We start from the raw sequence: 19292 nt of genomic DNA, 5'->3' as shown, positions 1-19292 counted from the left end.
TCTAATTTTTGTTTCTTCTTTTTCTTTCCTTTAGAACTGCCTACCATTTTGTTGCAGAACCAAGTGCCCCGCGGCATGAAACGCTCTGATGCCCTCACCCAAATGGAGGCCACCATCAAGAAGTACACCTCGGAAGTGCATCTCACAGAAGACGATCTGTTCGATCCGGACCGCAAGCAGCCGCCGAGATTTGTGACCCAAATCAAGGAACAGCTGACGCTCACGGAGATGGCCGTCACGAAGTTCGAATGCCAATTGGCGCCAGTGGGTGATCCCAACATGAAGGTTGAATGGTTCTTCAATGGCAAGCCTCTGCTGTACAGTAAGTACTCAAAGCTCCCACCCCTGAAACGTATGCTAAAAGGATATCCCCTCTCTCTCTGTAGAGAACCGCTTCCAGCCCATCTACGATTTCGGTTATGTGGCCATGAACTTTGGCTGGGTCTATCCCGAGGATTCGGGAGAGTACGTCTGCCGTGCCACCAATTTGTATGGCAAGGACGAGACCCGAGCCTTCATCAAGGTCTCTGGAAAGCCAGGCATTGTCTATGATTCGCAGCTGCCTGCTCATATGCAGAGCATTGATCGCATACGAGAAATGGAGGCCTCATGGCAGGTGTAAGTGTTCCCCAGGGATATCCTCTCTACAGGAATGAACTCTAATCAAATATATCCTCCGTTTAGTGTCCCCGAGGAGGCCGATCCCGATGCCAAGCCCCGATCTAAGCCTGTCTTTGTCAGCAAAATCGAACCCCAGACGGTGGAGGAGGGCGAACCCGCCCGATTCTGTGTCCGTGTCACTGGACATCCACGTCCCAGGGTCATGTGGTTGGTCAATGGCCACACCGTGGTGCATGTACGTATGAGAATCGTTCTCGATAGATCTGTTTGCTCAATGGAACCCTCTTTATTCCGTGTAGGGCTCTCGCTATAAGCTCACCAACGATGGCATGTTCCATTTGGATATCCCGAAGACCCGCCAATACGACACTGGCAAAGTGGAGGTCATTGCCCGCAATTCTGTGGGTGAATCCATCACCCAAACCGAACTGAAGGTCGTCTCACGCTCCGATGACTATCGCAATGTCCTAAAGAACTCCCCACGCCGTAAGTCCATGACTCTGACACACTTTAATCCACTACAATTTATGGTAAAAGCTATCTAGAACTTAACAAATTTTACAAAAGAAAATGCAGTAGAAAAAACCACACACACATACTCGTAAAAAAACTCTCACATGAAAAACTCATTTGTAAATATTATACATTACAACATGCCACAAAAGATACATAGATACCCGTAGCTGCACCCACGTTTGAAAGTAGAAATACAATTTAGAGAAACAATCCACAAAAAGATACCCGAAAAAATCCCTCAAAAATTCCTGAAAAATCCCGCCACCCCTATAATTCCCTCCACTCCCAAGAGATCGATCGGATCCTATTGTAGGAGAGCGCTTTTCGAAGGAAGAAGCCCGCCCCAGAGGACCCAGAATGGACTCTCAATATCTGTCTCTCTCTGTATCTCTCGATCTAAGTATTGCCATTTGGACCAATGGGTAATATGGTGTGGTTATGATAGTTTTTCTTCTTCGTGTGTGTGCAATTTATCCGTCTGTTCTTAAATCTGTGGTCATCATCCGCTTGTCATTCAATCTCTGTATCTATTCCTCTCTCTGTCTCTCTCTCTCTATCTCTCTATCCCTCTGTCTGTCCTTATTCATCAAAAAGGATCTAGTAGACCTCCAAAAAAAAAAAAACTAATCCAATAATCATATATTCTTTGTACTAAATCGATTTCCAAGTGACTAAAATGTTTAGATCTAAGGCATGAAGTGTTTTATCAAAGATTATAGAACCACATAGATGATGTTTTAACGAAGAGAATGTGGAGTGTGCACAAGTATATTCCTGACTGGAAAGCATAGAAGGGGTTTAAATGCGTAAATAAGGTCCCGCTATGATGGAGCAAGAGATTTGCTTGGTTTCTCCAATCAAAGAATCCGTTCCTTGGCATAAAATGCCCCATCTATGATCTATGTGTTCTATAATACTTGCTACTATAAAGACTAACTAGTATCATCCCTGTACAAGCATGATGTTGTGTCTAAACAACCTTTTGCTTTGCCCGCTCTTCCTTTATGTGTGTGACCCCCGAATTGATCCCCGAAATTTGCTCCCCTTTCGAATGTACAGCCTGGTACGATTACGAGCTAGCCGCCTATCAGAAGGAACGCCAGGACAACGAGCTGGAAAAGGTATTCGATGAACGTAAGCAATATTTGTCCGAGCAGAGTGCGCACACGCTCAAGGGCGTGGAGCATCTGAAGCCGAAGCAGTACAAGCCCCAGACACCCGACTGGCAGCAGAATGTGAAGGCCAAGAAGAGCGAGGAGTACTACAACAAGCTGCAGAGCCTCGAGGTGGAGCAGCTCCTCAAGGAAACCAATCTGAGGAGGGACAATCATCAGTATGCCATTCCCGGCGAGAAGGTTGTCAGCAGCTCCGCGGCCAAGGGCATGGCCCACTCGTACGAAGAGAATCTGTAAGTATCTGTGGGAAAAACCTTCAAGAAAACCCCCAAGTAGACCGTTGCTTACCCCGAATTTCAGTCAAGAGCAGACGAGCACCACTCAAGTCAAGCCTGCGCCGCCAAAGGGCACCGCTGAGCCCTCGGAATCGTCGGTGCATGGCCGCGAGGTGCACATGAACAAGCAACAGCAAGTGCAGAAGGAGATTCAAGGTGATCTGGAGATCACCCGCAAGATCACTGCCACCGAGACCACCGAAGTGGAGCACAAGGGCACCATCCAGGAGCGTGTCGTCAAGGGACCCGTGAAGCCCGCCAAGGCCCCCGTCTTCACCAAGAAGATCCAGCCCTGCCGCGTATTTGAGAACGAACAGGCCAAATTCGAGGTGGAGTTCGACGGGGAGCCCAATCCGACGGTGAAATGGTACCGCGAGAGCTTCCCCATCCAGAACTCGCCCGATCTGCAGATCCACACGTTCAGCGGCAAGTCGATTCTGATCATCCGCCAGGTGTTTGTCGAGGATTCGGCCGTCTTTTCGTGCGTGGCCGAGAATCGCGGAGGCACCGCCAAGTGCAGTGCCAATCTCGTGGTGGAGGAGCGTCGTCGTGCAGGCAAGGGAGGCATCCAGCCCCCGAGCTTTGTGAACACCATTCAGAGCACCACCGTGGCCACCGGACAGCTGGCACGCTTCGATGCGAAGGTCACCGGCACCAAGCCCATGGATGTCTACTGGCTGAAGAACGGCATGAAGATCCATCCGAGCATCAAATTCAAGATGCTCGAGGAGGACAGCATCCACACCCTGCTGATCATCGAACCCTTCGCCGAGGACTCCGGCCGCTACGAGTGTGTGGCCGTCAATTCCGCTGGAGAGGCGCGCTGCGATGGCGATTGCGTTGTCCAGTCGCCCACAAAGCCGGAGAAACCCACAACACCCGGCAGCGAGAAGGCCCCCCACATTGTGGAGCAGCTGAAGAGCCAGTCGGTCGAGGAGGGCAGCAAGGTGATCTTCCGCTGCCGCGTGGACGGCAAGCCCACGCCCACGGCCCGCTGGATGCGAGGCGAGAACTTTGTGAAGCCGTCGCGCTACTTCCAAATGTCGCGCCAGGGCGAGTACTACCAGTTGATCATCTCGGAGGCCTTCCCCGAGGACGAGGGCACCTACAAGTGTGTGGCCGAGAACAAGCTGGGCAGCATCCAGACCAGCGCCCAGCTGAAGGTGCGTCCCATCGAGAATTTGGACGCCCCACCCACCATCACGGCCCTGAAGGATGTCTCCGTCACGGAGGGCATGCCCGCCCAGTTCAAGACGACGGTGACGGGCAAGGTGAAGGCCACCAGTGTTCAGTGGTTCCGCGAGGGACAGCTGATCCCTGAGACCCCAGATTTCCAGGTGGGTTTTACACTCAAAGATGGCAGATATTTCATGTTTCTAGCGCTCGGAATGTTTTAATCTTGAAAAATATACCCATCCAATGTACACACATATCTATATATATGTATTCGCGTTAATTTCAGATGATCTTTGATGGCAACAGCGCTGTGCTTTTGATTGGAACCACCTACGAGGAGGATTCGGGCATCTTTACAGTACGTGTGACCTCGTCCACCGGCCAGGTCGAGTCCTCAGCCAAACTGACTGTTAAAAGTAAGGATTAAACATAAAAACTAAGCCAAAACCGAAACCAGAGTTCGACAAAAATACCAAGCAAACACAAAACCAAACGTAAGCGAACCGTGTTCAACAAAAACAAAAACAAAACAAAAAAAAAACCATCAACAACCAACAGAAAAAAAAATCAACTCCAAAGAATGCTCAAAACAATACTGAAAAAATACTAGAAAATACTGAAAAATAGTTTCAGAGCTGAGAATACTTCAAGTACAGAATACTGAAAAATACTGAAACGAATAACTGACGCAACGAATCCCCAAAAAAGCTACGAACGTACATACATACAAAATAACCAACAATTACTACTCGTACGATCCTACTACCTAAAAACTATCGATTTATCGAAACCTATCGATATTGATCAACTACTAGTCGTAAAAGTTTGAGAGTGAAGAATATTTGAAAGCGAAGAACCTCTGGAAGATTTCCCCAACTCAAGGAGATTCTCTTCTAAAACTTTTTTCTAAACTTTTTTCCGAACGAACGAGTTTTTTTTTTACTAACAATTTTTGCAAAATGTGAAAACCACAAAAACAACAACAAATATATATAATGTTTAACAGGAACAAAAACAATTAACCAAAGAACAAAACAAAAAAAAAAAAACGCAAGAAAAGAAAAATTTTAATTGAAAAAATAATAAAAATAATTACAAGTATTTTGCAAAACCCATAAATATTTATAGAACATTTATTCAAGAAGCATCGTTCTGGCAGCAGCAGAAAAGCAACCCACAAATTTCAAATTGAAAATTGAAAATTTCAAATTGAAAATTCTGTAGCCAGCGACAATGAGTGAAATTGAAAATGACTCAAAGAATGTTGAGGTACAGATAGATAGACCTCTAGGCCCCCCGATGAGTCGATTTATAAATAAGGCAGCCAGCTTATGTACAGCCACAATACTTTCAACGAATTATGTCCGAACGGCAGACCAGAACACCACATAGGTGCCGCCGTACCACGTACGAGTTTGGGCAGAAGGCAGGCAGGCAGGCGAGCAGGCAGGCAGGCCACTTTAGGAATACTCGGTCGTGTATATAATATTTTGTACAGTATCCCAAAGATACTATACTATATATAGTCCCGACAATCATCAGTCGTGTGCAGAGTGTAGTTTTTTGGGGCCGTGTGCAAACAAAACGCACATTTCGACCGCCTCCGCTCGAGCGTGAAAGTTGTTATATTTTCATGTGAATATTAGCATAAAATATTATGGATGACACATCTAGCGCACACACTGCACTGCTCTTGCTGGTTCTGTTCTGTTCTGCTCGTTTTGTGTTCTGTTTCTGGTGTCTTGTATCTGCCAGATACACACACACACACACACAGCAACAGCGAGCGATCTCTAGCCAAAAAACTAGAACACAAAAATATCGAAAGCCATTCAGCCATGGGCTTTTCATCTGCCATTCGAATGAATCTCTATTTTTCCCTCTGAAAATTTTCCCTATAGATATTCTTCTATATGTACGCTTTTCTCCCTCAATTTGTTCTATTTTGAATTTTGTTTTTGGAGAATGTTTTGCTTTGTGCTTTCGAGAAAACTAATTTCCAATAGATTAGCGTTAAAAAAATCCGTGCTGTTCGGTTCGGCGGAGGTCTATTTTTGGGTCCAGCCGCTGTCTGGATATCTGGTGTTCTTTCGTTCAGGCAAACAAATGAAAAACATTTTATGTATTTTCCGCTTTTCGCTTCAAGTAAATCTTGAAATTTATTTTCAATAAAAAACAAAAAAAACCCAAAGAAAAAACGAAAGAAATTTCTATAGTTCTGCGGGGTGGGAGAAAATACAGAAAATAATTAAATAAATTACCTAAAAGCGATCCCCGGGGGGTTGTGTGTGTCGAGAAGAACTCTTATAGCCAAGAAAGATGTTGGCCAACAGCAGCAGTTGGCCATTTACTCATTAGACAAGAACATGAATTGATGATTCTGTTTATGGTGCAGAAATGAATTTAATTAGATTAATCAGTTACGGCTGTTCACTCATCGAGCCACGGCGGGACCTTTAGCTTCAGACGTGAATCATGTCTTGCCCCCATGTAGTTTTCCCTCAGATATATTTAGCTGCCAGGCCCAAAGATGTTTTCTTGCTTCCAAGGAATGATGCTACTGCCCCGTTCGATGCTGCAAAAGAAATCTCACGTTAGCACGGTTCAAGATGCGCTTTCAGATAGGACTCTTCACGATCAAGACTCTTACCAAATTAAAAACCCAAACGTACGATCCTCCTACGAACGTGTATCCCCAGACAGTCCTTTCAAATATGTTTATATCCGTGTGTATCCTCACATCGAATGTTGATGATGATAATGATGATAATGATTTATGTATTGTTTATATTTTAATTTAAAATTTATTTATTTTTGTAGTGATGTTGCATGAGATTTTATAATTCATTTTTTATTACCGCTTCTACTGTTTTCTTTACTAATTTTGTTTTCCATCTTGTTCTGTCAATCACACACTCTCAATCATCAATCATTTGTTGTAAATGAATTCCAAAAATGTGTCCAAAATAGAGAGAGAAAATCGATGATTATTTGCCGCTTGTGAGCTTTACTAAAAAATTAATCATAAAAACTCATGCGACTCTTTTTGTTTTTAAGTACCGATACGATTTCCGATTTGTAATTGTTTTATTTATGTTTATCATTTATCGATTACTCTCGATTTACCGATACCGATAGACACACAGTACTATCTATCCACTGTCCACTATCCACATTATTTTTTTGTTTTTTAATTGTATTTTTTATCATGTATTTAATACTTAAAAACCAAAACCGATCGCGTCTATAAATAAATTCAAGCAAAATGCATTAATTTGAAAGAAAAACTTTGTTTTTGATAACTCCTGCTCCCTGCCACCACTGCCACACACACACTGCCACACTGCCACAATGCTACCGTTGCTACTGTTGCTGTTGCCACCGCTGTTGCATGCCTGCCATCAATCAGCCAATCATCCGAATGAAAACACAGGTAAAAATCGCACAGGTAATTGGTTTTTTTTTTTTCGCAGAGGAGACACTCTGCTCCATTTTGTCGGTCAGAACATTGCCCGTTTGTTGTCTAAAACGGAATGAGAATCGAGATCTCGTATGGATCTGTGCAGTGCGCTGCTGCTGCTGCTGCTGCTGCTGCTACTGCTGCTGCGCTCGCTCTGAAAATACCGCGCAGGCAGCAACAGGCAGACACACCCCGCCCATAAATCTGTCTATGGCCGCTCTATAGAGGCAGCCAGAGCCCCACCTGGTGACGTAGCCGCCACTAATCAGATATCTATTTTTGGAGGCAACAACACATTCCGAATTGTTTGCTCTCAATTGTACTTGCCACACAGAGGCCACATCCATATGGCAGCCATTTAATGATCGTCGTAATGATGATGACTCGCAGAGGCAATTCGTTTTGTCACGACAATGTGCCACAGAGACAGATATAGGATTTAGGTGCAGGCTAATGCAATTTTAATCATTGTACGTCCACGTTTAGGACCGCTGCTGCTCCGTCATGCCCGATTAATGAATCATAGGACCCATAGATAAACCATAATGTCACCTCTCAAACGAAGAGACTGTGACTATGTGACTATGTGACTGACTGTTTCATACTATTTTTATCAATGCCAATTAGCTAAAATATGTATTCTGAAGAGACTTAGACATGACCTAGAGGTCCCTCTAGGCCCACAATCCCACATACACCCTCAGTTAAAGAAAAATTCACTTTGATTGAAACATAAATATATGCCAAATTTTTAATAAATATAAAACACTTTAAAATAAATAAATTTGTGGGGAAATATTTTTTTAAATATGAAATATATTCAGATAAAATACTTCCATTATAATCGTAAAATTTAATGGAAAATACTTTGTTTTTTTCTGTGCAAAATTCTTAAATCGAATCGATTCTCAGGGCTTTCTTCTCTGAGTGTATTATGGACTTATATTCAGGGTCATCGAATCAGAGGCTGCGGAGGAGTGGGCGAGTGGGCCCCACCCACTGCCTGGTTTTCGGTTTCATCTGCTCTGCCCTGCTCCTCTGTCTGTAAATCCACTAAAAATATATATATACTATTTATGCGTGTTTCAAGTTCATTGTTTTGCATATGATTTTGATTTATTTATACATATATATATTTGATTATTTCTGTGTAGTCGAAGGTAAGTGGGAGAAAGTGGGCCCGCCGCTCGTTTTGGTCTCGAACTCTGGTTGTCCTTATGGAGAGATTCCTTTTATTAAAGATCCCCTTTCCACGCTTCGTTTAGAACGACGAATCTCGGCCTTTCAATTGCGCACAATTGATTCCGCCGAAGATGAGTCCTCATCCTCCGGCCGGGAGGATGCACCCGACTCGCCCCTGCAGCCAGGACAACAGCTGCAGCCGGGAGGCCAGCAACAGCAGCAGTTTGGCCAGTATCTGGGGGTCAATGGTCATGAGGGAAGGTCGCGCACAAAGAAGCCGAAGGTGAGGAGCAAGTCCCTGCAGCCTGCCACAAAGGTGATACCCTGGCGCAAGTCCTCGCGTCCGAATCGTGGACGTTCGCTGGACAAGGGCGTTTTCCTGCCAGGCTTCAAGCCGGAGCCTGTCAAGTCCTGGACTGAGGAGACCATCAGCCTGAAGGCCACACCCATTGAAAAGAAGAAGCCCACTCCGAAGCTGGAGGCGGCCACAGTGGTCCTCAAGTCGATCAAAACAGAGCGGGATCGGGGCATCATGAGTCTGGGCGCCACTCTGGAGCAGATCATTGCCGGCAAGACAGAAAAGGAGGCGGTGCCCTGGATCACGATGCGCGAGAAGCTCAAGCAAGTGGAGAGCGTGTCGGAGCAGCTGAACAAGTTCGACATCGACGAGGTCTATCTGCGTCCCCTCGAAGGAGCCATCGAGACGGAGGAGCCACTGCCGCAGCAGGCGCAGGTGGCACAGGAGCAGCGCACCAAGGAGATCCAGCGGCTGAAGAGCATGGAGAGCGTGGAGATTATGGAGATGACGGATCAGATCGACAAGCTGATCACCCAGCAGCAGAACAACAAGGACCTCATACCCTGGAAGGAGATGCGGCAGCAGCTGAAGAGCGTGCAGCGTGTGACCAAGCAGATCGACAAGTTCAAGATCGAGGAAGTGGAACTGAAGCACTTGCAGGCACAGCAGGCCATCGCTGAGGAGGTTCTCCTCACCATCGATGAGAGCTCCAAGGGCTCCATCTCGAAGATGGTCCAGCGCGAGGACCTCCAGCGGTACGAGGAGGACCAGTCGGGCATCTACAAGCAGCACTTCATCACCACCGAAGACGTCAACATCATGCACGTCTCCGAGCGGGAGAAGCTGGAGGCCCAGCGTCTGATCCGCGAGCAGCAGGCCGTCAACTGGCGGCAGCAGCAACAGCAGCGGCCCCAGCTGCAGCCCCTCACCTCCGTGGAGGACACCATTTCGCAGGCGAGCGATCGCCAGAGACTGGTCCAGCAGCAGAGCCTCATCGAGGAGGCCCAGCGACAGCAGTTCGTGCAGATCGAGGACTCGCAGATGATGAGCCTCGAGCAGTACGAGCACCAGAAGATCGTCAATCAGCGAACGCAGCAGGAGGCCTTCGACTGGCGCCAGCCACGGGAGCCCCAGAAGTTCATTCAAGTGGAGGACTCCTCGCTCATGCATTTGCAGGAGCGTCAGGATACCCAGGAGCAGCAGTTGCTGCAACAGCAGCCCGTCCTCTGGGATCGTGGCAAGAAGAAGCCGGAACAGGCCCAGCCCCAGCCCCAGGCACCCGTCCAAGAACAGCAGCAGCAGCTGGTGGAGAAGCCAAAGACCTACGAGGAAATGCACGACGTGCTGCAGGAGCCTCTGCCAGTGGCCCAGCCACAGCAGCAGCCCGTTCTGTGGGAACGCGGCAAGAAGCAAAAGCCTGCCGCCCAGACCTACGAGGAGCTGCATGACGTGCTGCAGGAGCCCCTGCCCGTGCAACAGCAACAGCCCGAGCCGGTGCCAGTCCTATGGGAACGCGGCAAGAAGAAGGTCGTACAGGAACAGGTGACCACCACTCAGGAGGTGCTGCAACAGACCTCTCAAGTGATCGAGCAGCAGACTTCTCAAGTGGTCGAACAGCAGACCACCCAGGTCCTGCAGCAGCAACAGATCGTGGAGGAGACCAAAAAGACAGCCGTCCGCCGCGTGATTCCCCCACGGGAACCCGAGCAGAAGGTGGAGCAGGTACAGCTGAAGCCAACGCCCAGACCCCGCCCCAAACAAGCGGAGAAGGCGGAGGACTTCCAGTTGAAGCCCCTGAAGACCACCAGACCCGTGCAGCAGTTGGTGGAGCAGCAGCCGGCCCAAAGGGGCTACGAAGAGGCCACGGATGAGCTGCTCGAAGAAGAGCCTGTGCCCCAAGTGGAGGCACAGCCCCAGCCTGTGCTGTGGGAACGCGGCAAGAAGCAGAAGCCTCAACAGACAGTGGAGCAGGAGGCACCCAAAACTCTAGAGGTGGCAGTCGACACTCTAGAGGAGGAAAAGGTCGTCCCCGTAGAGCCGCAACCGCAGCCTGTGCTGTGGGAGCGTGGCAAGAAAAAGCCAGCCACAAAGGCGGAAGTTGTCGAGGAAGCAGCTCCCAAAACGCTCGAAGTGGCAGTGGACACCCTGGAGGAGGAGGAGCAGAAGGCTCAGCCTCAACCCCAGCCTCAATTGTGGGAGCGCGGCAAGAAAAAGAAGCCCCAGCCCAAGCCCCAAGAAGTTGTCGAGGAAAAGCTGGAAGAAACACCAGTCCAGACCTACGAAGAGGCTGTCGACGTCCTGCCCGAAGAACCCATCGTGGAGGAGACGCCACAGCCTGTTTTGTGGCAGCGTGGCAAGAAGAAGCCCAAGGCTGCACCCAAGCCCGAACCAGAAGAGCCCGTGGAAGAAGAGCAGCACCCCGATGAGGTCGATGCGCAAATCGAGAAGGTCCTTGTGGAAGAGGAGGTGGAAGTGGTCCAGGAAAGGCGCAAGATCAGGAAGATCAAGAAGCCCAAGGCCACGGAAGAGGTTCAGGAAGAGATTGTGGAGGAAATTCCTGAGGAAGAAGTCCCCGAAGAGGTTGTCGAGATCCTGGAAGAGCAGGAGGATATCGTAGAAGAAAAGAAAAAGGTCAAAAAGATCAAGAAACCAAAGAAAATTGTTGAAAAGACTGAAGAGGAGGTTCCTGAAGAGGAGGTTCCCGAAGAAGAGACTGTCGCAGAACTCGAAGAGATCGTGGAAGAGCCTGAAGAGATCGTTGAAGAGCCTGAAGAGATCGTGGAAGAACAGGAAGAGATCTTGGAGGTCCAAGAAGAAGTTGTCGAAGAAAAACGTAAGGTGAAAAAGGTCAAGAAACCGAAAAAGACTGAAGAAACGATCGAGATCACAGAAGAACAGCCCGAAGAAGAGGCACCTGAAGAAGAAGAGGTCGTAGAAGAGCCAGCAGAGATCGTGGAAGAAAAGAAAAAGGTGAAAAAGGTCAAGAAACCCAAGAGCAAGGTAACCGTAGAACAAGAAGCCGAAGAAGAACAACCCGCAGAAGAGGTTGAAGAACCAGAAGTGGAAGAACCCATCGCTGAAGAACCTCTTCCAGTAGAAGAACCCAAAAAAGTGAAACCCAAGCCCCAACAGGTGGTAGAACAGGTAGAAAAGGTGGAGCTGAAGCGGACGCCCCGGAAGCAACAGCCTCTTCCCGAAAAGGAACAAGTGGAGGAGGTGTCCTTGAAGCCATTGAAAAAGACTGCTGTTGTCTCGCAAGAGACACCACAACCAGAGGAGATCGAAACGGAGGAGGTCATCACCACCGAGGAGCAAATTGTGGATGTAACCAAGAAGCGGGTGAAGAAAAAGAAGCCCAAGCCAAAGACAGCCACAGAAGAGGTCTCAGAAGAGCCGGAAGAGGAACCTCTGGAAGAGCTCGAGGAAGAGGAACTGCAGCCCCAGGAAGAGGAGCAACAGCCAGAGGAAGAGGTGCAGCAGCCCATCCCAGAAGAGGAGCAGCCTGTACAACCAAAGGCAGCACCAAAACCGAAGCCACAGAAGCAGGAAATCATCGAAAAGGTGGAAGAAGTGGCTCTCAAGCGTGTCTCGCGACCAAAGAAAACGCTGCCGGAGGAGGCCACCATCGAGGAGGTGCGTCTCAAGCCCACCACCAGGAAGTCCATCAAGCCCGAGGAAGTGAAACTCGAAGAAGTGGACCTGCAGCACGTGGAAAAGGTCGAGGAAGAGCTCATCCAAGAGGAGAAGCGCAAGACCAAAAGGGTCAAGAAGCCCAAGCACGAGGATCTGCCGGATATTCCCGATGCAGAGCCCACCCAGCTGGAGGAAGCGGAGCACTTGGACCTCGAGAAGGAGCCCAAGATCGAGGAGGAGCAGCCCCAAGTGCCATGGAAGCGAGGCGAAAAGAAGAAGCCCGTGGAGGAGGTGCTCGAGGAGAAGCAATGGCCCAAGGGCAAGCGGCATCTGCTTCCCGCCGAGCAGCCCGAGGAAGTGCAGCTCAAGCCCATCCCCGCGAAGCCAGCGGAGGCGCCACAGCAGCCAGAAAAGGCCATTCCAGGGCCCCAGCTGGTGCCCCAAGAGAAGCCCGAAAGCGAAGAGGAGGAACTGGAACTGGAACCCCTCAAAGTGCCCGAGGACTCTGCCCCCAAGGTCAAGAAGGAAAAGAAAAAGAAGCCCAAGCTAAAGAAGGCCACGCCCTCGGTGGATGAGGTCTCGGAGGAGATGGCCGAGCCATTTGCCGAGCCCATTGCCGAGGAAGATGAGGTCGACGAGGTCCTTCCCGTCGACGATGACAAAGTGGTGGCCGTCTCTGAGGATGTCCTGCCCGAGGAGGAGGTCATTCCCTCAGAGGAGAGCCCCGCCGAGGCGAAGCAAAAGGCCCAAAAGAAGCGCACAAAGCGCCTGAAACAGGCCTCCGTCGAGGGACAGCCGCAACTCCTCGAAGCAGCCATTGCGGAAATCGAAAAGGTGGACGAAGTGTTCCAAGAGATCTCACAAAAAACCATCACCTTGCTGAAAAAGACTGAAGATACGCGACCGCAGTTCATCACCACGGAACAGCTGATCGAACTGGACGTGGAGGATGTCCGTCGCGATCTCGAGATGAAGGTCACCTCGAACATCATCAAGAAGGAGAAGCGTAGGGTCGTTCTGGACGACAGTCAACCGCTGCCGGAGCTGGAGCTCATCACACAGAAGCGCATCCAGGAGGGCATCGATCGCGTGGCCGATGAAGAGCTCATCGAGGATCAGCAGCTCACACAGAACCAGCAGGAGACCACCACTTCGGAGGTGATCGGACAGGAGAGGAAGCTCGTGAAGAAAAAGAAGAAGGAGATCAAGCCACCGCGCATCACAGAGAAGCTGCGACCCCGCCAATGCGTCCCCGAAGAGCCCACAGTGCTGGAGTGCAAGGTGGAGGGAGTGCCCTTTCCCGAAATCAATTGGTACTTCAATGACATACTTCTCTTTGCCTCGGAGAAGTACGAGATCACGGTGGTGGAGCAGGTGGCGCAGCTGAAGATCGCCAAGGTCACGCCCAGCGATGTGGGCGTCTACACGTGTGAGGCCAAGAACGAGGCAGGAGTGGCCACAAGTCGTACCAACATTATTCTCGGTGAGTTTTGCATTAGTTTTAGCACATCCTTTAGTTACATTCCAGCCCCAGTCCATGGTCCTATCCACAAGCCCCCTTTGTATATAATCCTCCCCAACGATATCCCCTACAAACACACACAAAATATTTATTATTTGGAAAACCCACTTCCCATTTAGAAAAAGAACAAGGCGTCGCGCCACAGTTTACGAAACCCCTAAAGATCGAGTTCACCGAAGAGAAACAGCCCGAGAGGCTGAAGGTCACGGTGACCTGTCAGGTGGCCGGGAAGCCCCACCCACAGGTCAAATGGTATCGCGGCATCGAGGAGGTTCTGCCCAGCGAAACCGTCCAAATGTTCCACGACGAGCAGACGGGCGATGTGGCCCTGGAGGTGTTTAACCCGCCGCCGAATGAGGCCATCACGTACTCGGTGCAGGCACAAAACCAGTTTGGACGTGCCATTGGCAATGCCAACATCATGAGTCGCCTGGATGAGGCGCAGCAGGAGCCCAAGGAGATCCTAAAGCCCCCCACAGTCACTCCACTGAACGCCGTCGTGGTGCCCACGGGAGGCACCCTTCGCTTCGAGGTCCAGTACGATGGTCTGCCCCGACCGGAGATCAAGTGGATGCGCAATGGCCGGGAGATCGTGGAGAACGAGGAGATCATTGTGGAGACCACGGAGACGACCACCGTCATCACGGTGATCAATATGACGCGCAAGCGAACGGGCAAATACGAAGTTTGGGCCAAGAACAAGGTCGGGGAGGCCAAGTCGTCGGGTTCGGTGGTTGTGTCCGACTCGAAACCCGATCAGCAGATCCAGCCGCCACGTTTCGTGCAGCCCCTGGAGCCCAAGTACTTTGGGGAGCATGAGGTGGCCATCCTGGAGGCTGTCGTGGAGTCGGAGCCGCTGTCCTCCTTCCAATGGTTCGTCCACAACGAGCCCATCAAGAGCTCCAACGAGTGCCGCATCGTTAGCCAGGCCAACAAGTCCACTCTGTTGATTGAGGACTTCCAGCGGAAGTTCATTGGACCCTTTACCTGTCGGGCGGAGAACGTGGGTGGCTCGGTGACGTCCACGGCGACTGTCAATCTACTGGAGGCCCTGCCCCAGGAGGAGGCAGTGGAATTTGAATCGCCACGCTTCACCGAGGAGCTCGCGCAGCCCGTCGAGGTGATGGACGGTGAGGCGTTGCTGCTGCAGTGCCGGGTGCGGGGCAAGCCCACACCCAAGGTGGAATGGTATCACAACGAGGAGAAGATTGCCGAGACAAAGGAAACTACGATATCGCAGGACTTGCAAGGCAATTGCCAGCTGCAGATTACCGAAGTGTTCCCCGAGAACGAGGGCCAATACAAGGCCGTGGCCAGCAATAAGATTGGCAAGACAGTGACCAAGACAAACGTTAAAATTCAAGGTACTTTTGAGCATCATCATCATCTAAGCGTTCGTTCTATAACCAGATGAGAGTACTAGTACTAGAAAGTAGTGAAAGTAGTGAAAGTAGATGCTGCACTGTCTCTACAGATACGCGCACACACACACACACACTACAATGCATCCCCCAAAAACCCCCCCAAAAAAAAAAAAAAGATACTTAGATACTTATAGGTGTTTTCCTCTCCCAATAATCACTCTCCTCTCCTCCTGCATGTGATGTTTTTCTCTCTCTCTCTCTCTATTTTCTCAACTGGGAAACCGCCTCCCGTTTTCTTTTGTAAATAATTCTTCCACGTTTCTTCGTTTCGTTGTTTCCTTGTTTCCCCGTTTCCTCGTTTTCCTCGTTTCTGTTTTGCGTTCGGAAAATTCCTTGTGGATAATGCTCTTTCGACTGTATGTATCTTTTAGCATTTGAATATATCCCCGATTCTGAAATCACTGGACTCACAGGATCTGAGGAGGATCTACTTGATAGAGTAAGAACCGACGACAGACTGAGAGAGTGTTCTCCGTTTCAGACCCCAACAAATTTTCTGTATATCTGTATCTGTATCTGTATCTGTAGACCCTCTCAATCGACGAACAAGCACCGAAAATCATTAAAAAACTACCTGAGAAAATCGAACCCAAAGAGGGCGAACAGCCAAAGCTGGAGGTGAAGGTCATTGGACGACCCAAGCCCAAGGTCAAATGGCTGCGCGACGATGAGCAAATCTTTGCCTCCGAGGAATATCAAATTGAGAATTTCGACGACGGCACATCGGTGCTGGTGATCAATAATGTGTATCCCGATGATTGGGGCACCATTAGTTTTGAGGCGTACAATCCATTGGGCGTGGCAGTGACAACGGCTCTGTTTTCCGTCGAAGGTACTATCTATAGAGATTCTATCTATAGGATATACAATACATATGTATATGCTCTGTATTTTTATGGAATTTTGTTAGTTAAAATTCTTTTACAGGTTCTGGCAGCAGCAAAAATCCTTACCCCCAATCCTCCCCGTTATTTTTCCCCCAAAAATATCCCCCAAAAAGATACACATTTTTTGAGGCACACACAACACACAACTCGATTTTAGTCTAAGATAAAATGTATCTCTTGCAGGCGAAAAGTATCTATTTGTGCGAGTGCATACATTTAATAATTTTACCGTATCTGTATCTCATATATATGTAAAATCAAAGGCATCGTTGGATCCAAGGATTATCGCAAACCGGAATGGGTCACACAGATGGAGGAAATGCAGGTGGCACTCAAAGGTATGTATCCTTCTCTTTTTCAGCCGCTCTCTCTATCTCTCTCTCTCTCTCTTTTGTTCCACTGTTATGTGTATATGTGTTTTCTTAATCTTTCGTGTTTATCCAAACAAAAACACACCAAACAACAACAAATTCCTGTCCTTTGTCTGTAATTTTGTCTTAAAACCACAAAAAACAACAACAACAACAACAAAAATAAATTCACCAACAAATATTCTTGTCCAATGTCTTCTATCTCGTCTGTCTTCTATATCTGTCTCTATCTATTGTATTTGTCCCAATGTACAGTGTTGCCACACACAGACACACTCGCACAGAGATATCTGTGGCTCCTACAGCTGTAAGGCTTGTCCCCCTAAAACCCCCCCCCACCTGAAACCCACCTGAAACCCCATCTGAACTTTTAAAATTAGTAAACGCCTATTTTTTTTTGTTTTGATTTTAGTATAATCTATCTTTTCGTATATACCAAAATGTATCTCTTACAGTAGCACAGTATTACAGTATCTGTAGTATCTGTGTATCTTTCATCTGCAAGTAATACATTATACATCGTATAATTGGTTCCATGTTCCTGTTCCATTTTATTCAAAATTTATACAAAAAAAAAAAAAAAAAAACCAAAAAACTAACCCCGTAAAATGTACCCAAAAAGTGTTCTATCTGAAACCAAAGAAATTCGTATAACATTCCCCTTCAGAACGCTGCTTGAACTCTTCACTTTTTCTGTAGATCTTGTTGCATGCCACTCACGTGTTTTGTGTTCTATATATTGTTGAAGTCATTGAAACATGAAACTGTTAACAGAAAAACAATCAGTAAATGTAAGTACACTAGCACCGAAAGATACACTCAGCCATTCCACTGCATAGATCGCACTGCTTCTTAGATACTATCTGTAGTTCTCTAATCCATAGATATATGCCATCTCTTATGTCTCGCTTTTTAGCTGCTAAATGCTCGCCATCGCTACTAAACGAAATGCGCGACAGCCGGTGTGTCCTGGGGGAAACGGCAAAGTTTCGCATACAATATGCAGGCAATCCGCAGCCAGGTATAGTATGAGACGACCAGAGAGCGAGTGAGAGATCCACAGGGGCGCTGACAGTCACTCTCTCTCAATAGATATTCAATGGTATTTCAACAATGTACAGCTTAGGGCCTCCGAAAAGTATCGCATGGTAGTGGAGGAGCACGAGGCAACGTTAGAGATCATGAAAGTCACTCAAGAGGATTGCGGCTACTACAGTTGCAAGCTCATCAATGAGATCGGCATGACAATGACGCGGGCCAAGTTCGAGGTATCGTCCACATCCAACGTTGAAGAAGAGGTCGTTGCGACCAAAAGGGTCATCAAGAAGAAGGCTGGCGGCAAGAAGACCTCCTCAATGGTCAAGAGAACGGGTGCTTCTTCTGCGATGCAGAAGACCGAGATACGCATAGTTCCTGCGGCCACAACGACCATGAATGTCTACAAAGTGAAACAACCTGTCTCTATACTCGTAGAGAAGAGTGAGGTTTCCGAGGTGATGCAGGTCAAAGATCGAAAGATTGCAGATGCAGAGATACGCAGAAGTCAAGTCATAGAAGAGTCCGAAGAAGAAATCGAAGAAGAGATCGAAGAAGTGGAAGAAGTCAAAGAGGAAATCAAAGAGGAAATAAATCAAGAAATCAAAGAAGAAAAGTCTGCCAAAGAAGAAATCAAATACACATCCAGTAAAACGATTGAACTGAAAAAAACCGTCGAGCTGATACGTACAAAAATCACCCAAAAGACCATCAGCATCGAGGATATACATGTGATATCGCAGCACGAAGAGGTCCAGTGGCTGCTCGAGTCCGTTGAGGCCGTATCCTTTGGTGCCTCGGGCGAGGCAGCCCTCCGAGATCTGGCCACCATCGGCCTCCTCCTGCGCTATGGCTGCACTCACTACGAGATCACGTACATGTACGAGCAGAATATCTTTATTTCCCTGAAGAAACCCGAGTCTCAGGCAGCTCTAGTGCAGCTGGTCGAGCGCGAAGGACACGAGGAGTTGATCACCCAAATCCTCAGTGAATCTTCCAACGAGGATGAGACCATACTGGCCGCCACCGTCGGCTTCAAGGCCTTTATACGTATGATACAGACATACGAGATCACGATCGAGATTGTCATACGAAAGTTTGTTAGGGAGGATTTCATATCGCAGGACTGGAAGATATGCGGAAAGGAGGTTTGAAATTCTGTTAATCGTTTGTCGTTTCTCGTTTTTTTTTTTTTTTTTGTTGGAAAGAAAATATCTATTTTAAATTTCATGTCTGTTTTTGAATTGGGTTTAAAGAAGAGATATTAATTAGGAGCAGAGCTTGCACACAATCCTCGACACTTTTAGGATCTTCAAAGGAAAAAAAAAGGAACAAAAAATTGAATTATTTTAATACAAAGATACATTTGATGTTGTTTTGCTCAAGAAATACTCCTTTTTAGACTTTTTTTAATTTATAATTAAATCTATTATAATTTATGGGTTTTTTTCGATAAGACTCTTGTCTTCCTCTCTCTCTCACAACGGACTTACGAGACCATTTTTTTCCCCCCCTCTAAGCTTTTTCTAAAGATACAAGATCGGATGTACTAGGCTTTCGTTATAGGTTTTTCTGTGTCTGAGGGTTTTTTGCGAGCTCTGATTCGTTCAGATAAATGATTGACGTATTCACATTTTTTTTTTTCATCAATTTTTTTTTATATACTTTTGGTTGTGTGAAATCGAAAATCTAGAGAATAGTAGAGACATCGCAAATA

The 19292-nt window shown here is 47.8% G+C and overlaps 1 protein-coding gene across 2 annotated transcripts in view; it reads left to right on the top strand.

Moving 5' to 3' along the window:
* Positions 1-19292, top strand: part of LOC6601226 (titin) — an 83113-nt gene that overhangs the window by 14363 nt on the left and 49458 nt on the right. For both annotated transcript variants that reach the window (XM_026993230.1, XM_026993231.1), the window contains exons 7-18: positions 35-322; positions 387-618; positions 685-856; positions 921-1107; positions 2197-2545; positions 2613-3924; positions 4050-4179; positions 8489-13819; positions 13978-15222; positions 15654-15721; positions 15811-16114; positions 16433-16507. In XM_026993230.1, the coding sequence (XP_026849031.1) occupies positions 35-322; positions 387-618; positions 685-856; positions 921-1107; positions 2197-2545; positions 2613-3924; positions 4050-4179; positions 8489-13819; positions 13978-15222; positions 15654-15721; positions 15811-16114; positions 16433-16507 (9693 nt within the window). The remainder of the gene's footprint in view (positions 1-34; positions 323-386; positions 619-684; positions 857-920; positions 1108-2196; positions 2546-2612; positions 3925-4049; positions 4180-8488; positions 13820-13977; positions 15223-15653; positions 15722-15810; positions 16115-16432; positions 16508-19292) is intronic.

Source organism: Drosophila persimilis, unplaced genomic scaffold (genome assembly GCF_003286085.1).
Source record: "Drosophila persimilis strain 14011-0111.01,24,50 unplaced genomic scaffold, DperRS2 tig00000808-arrow-arrow-pilon, whole genome shotgun sequence".
Classification (NCBI taxonomy): domain Eukaryota; kingdom Metazoa; phylum Arthropoda; class Insecta; order Diptera; family Drosophilidae; genus Drosophila; species Drosophila persimilis.
Note: the sequence above shows the minus strand (reverse complement) of the source record. Positions and strands in the feature narration are given on the sequence as shown.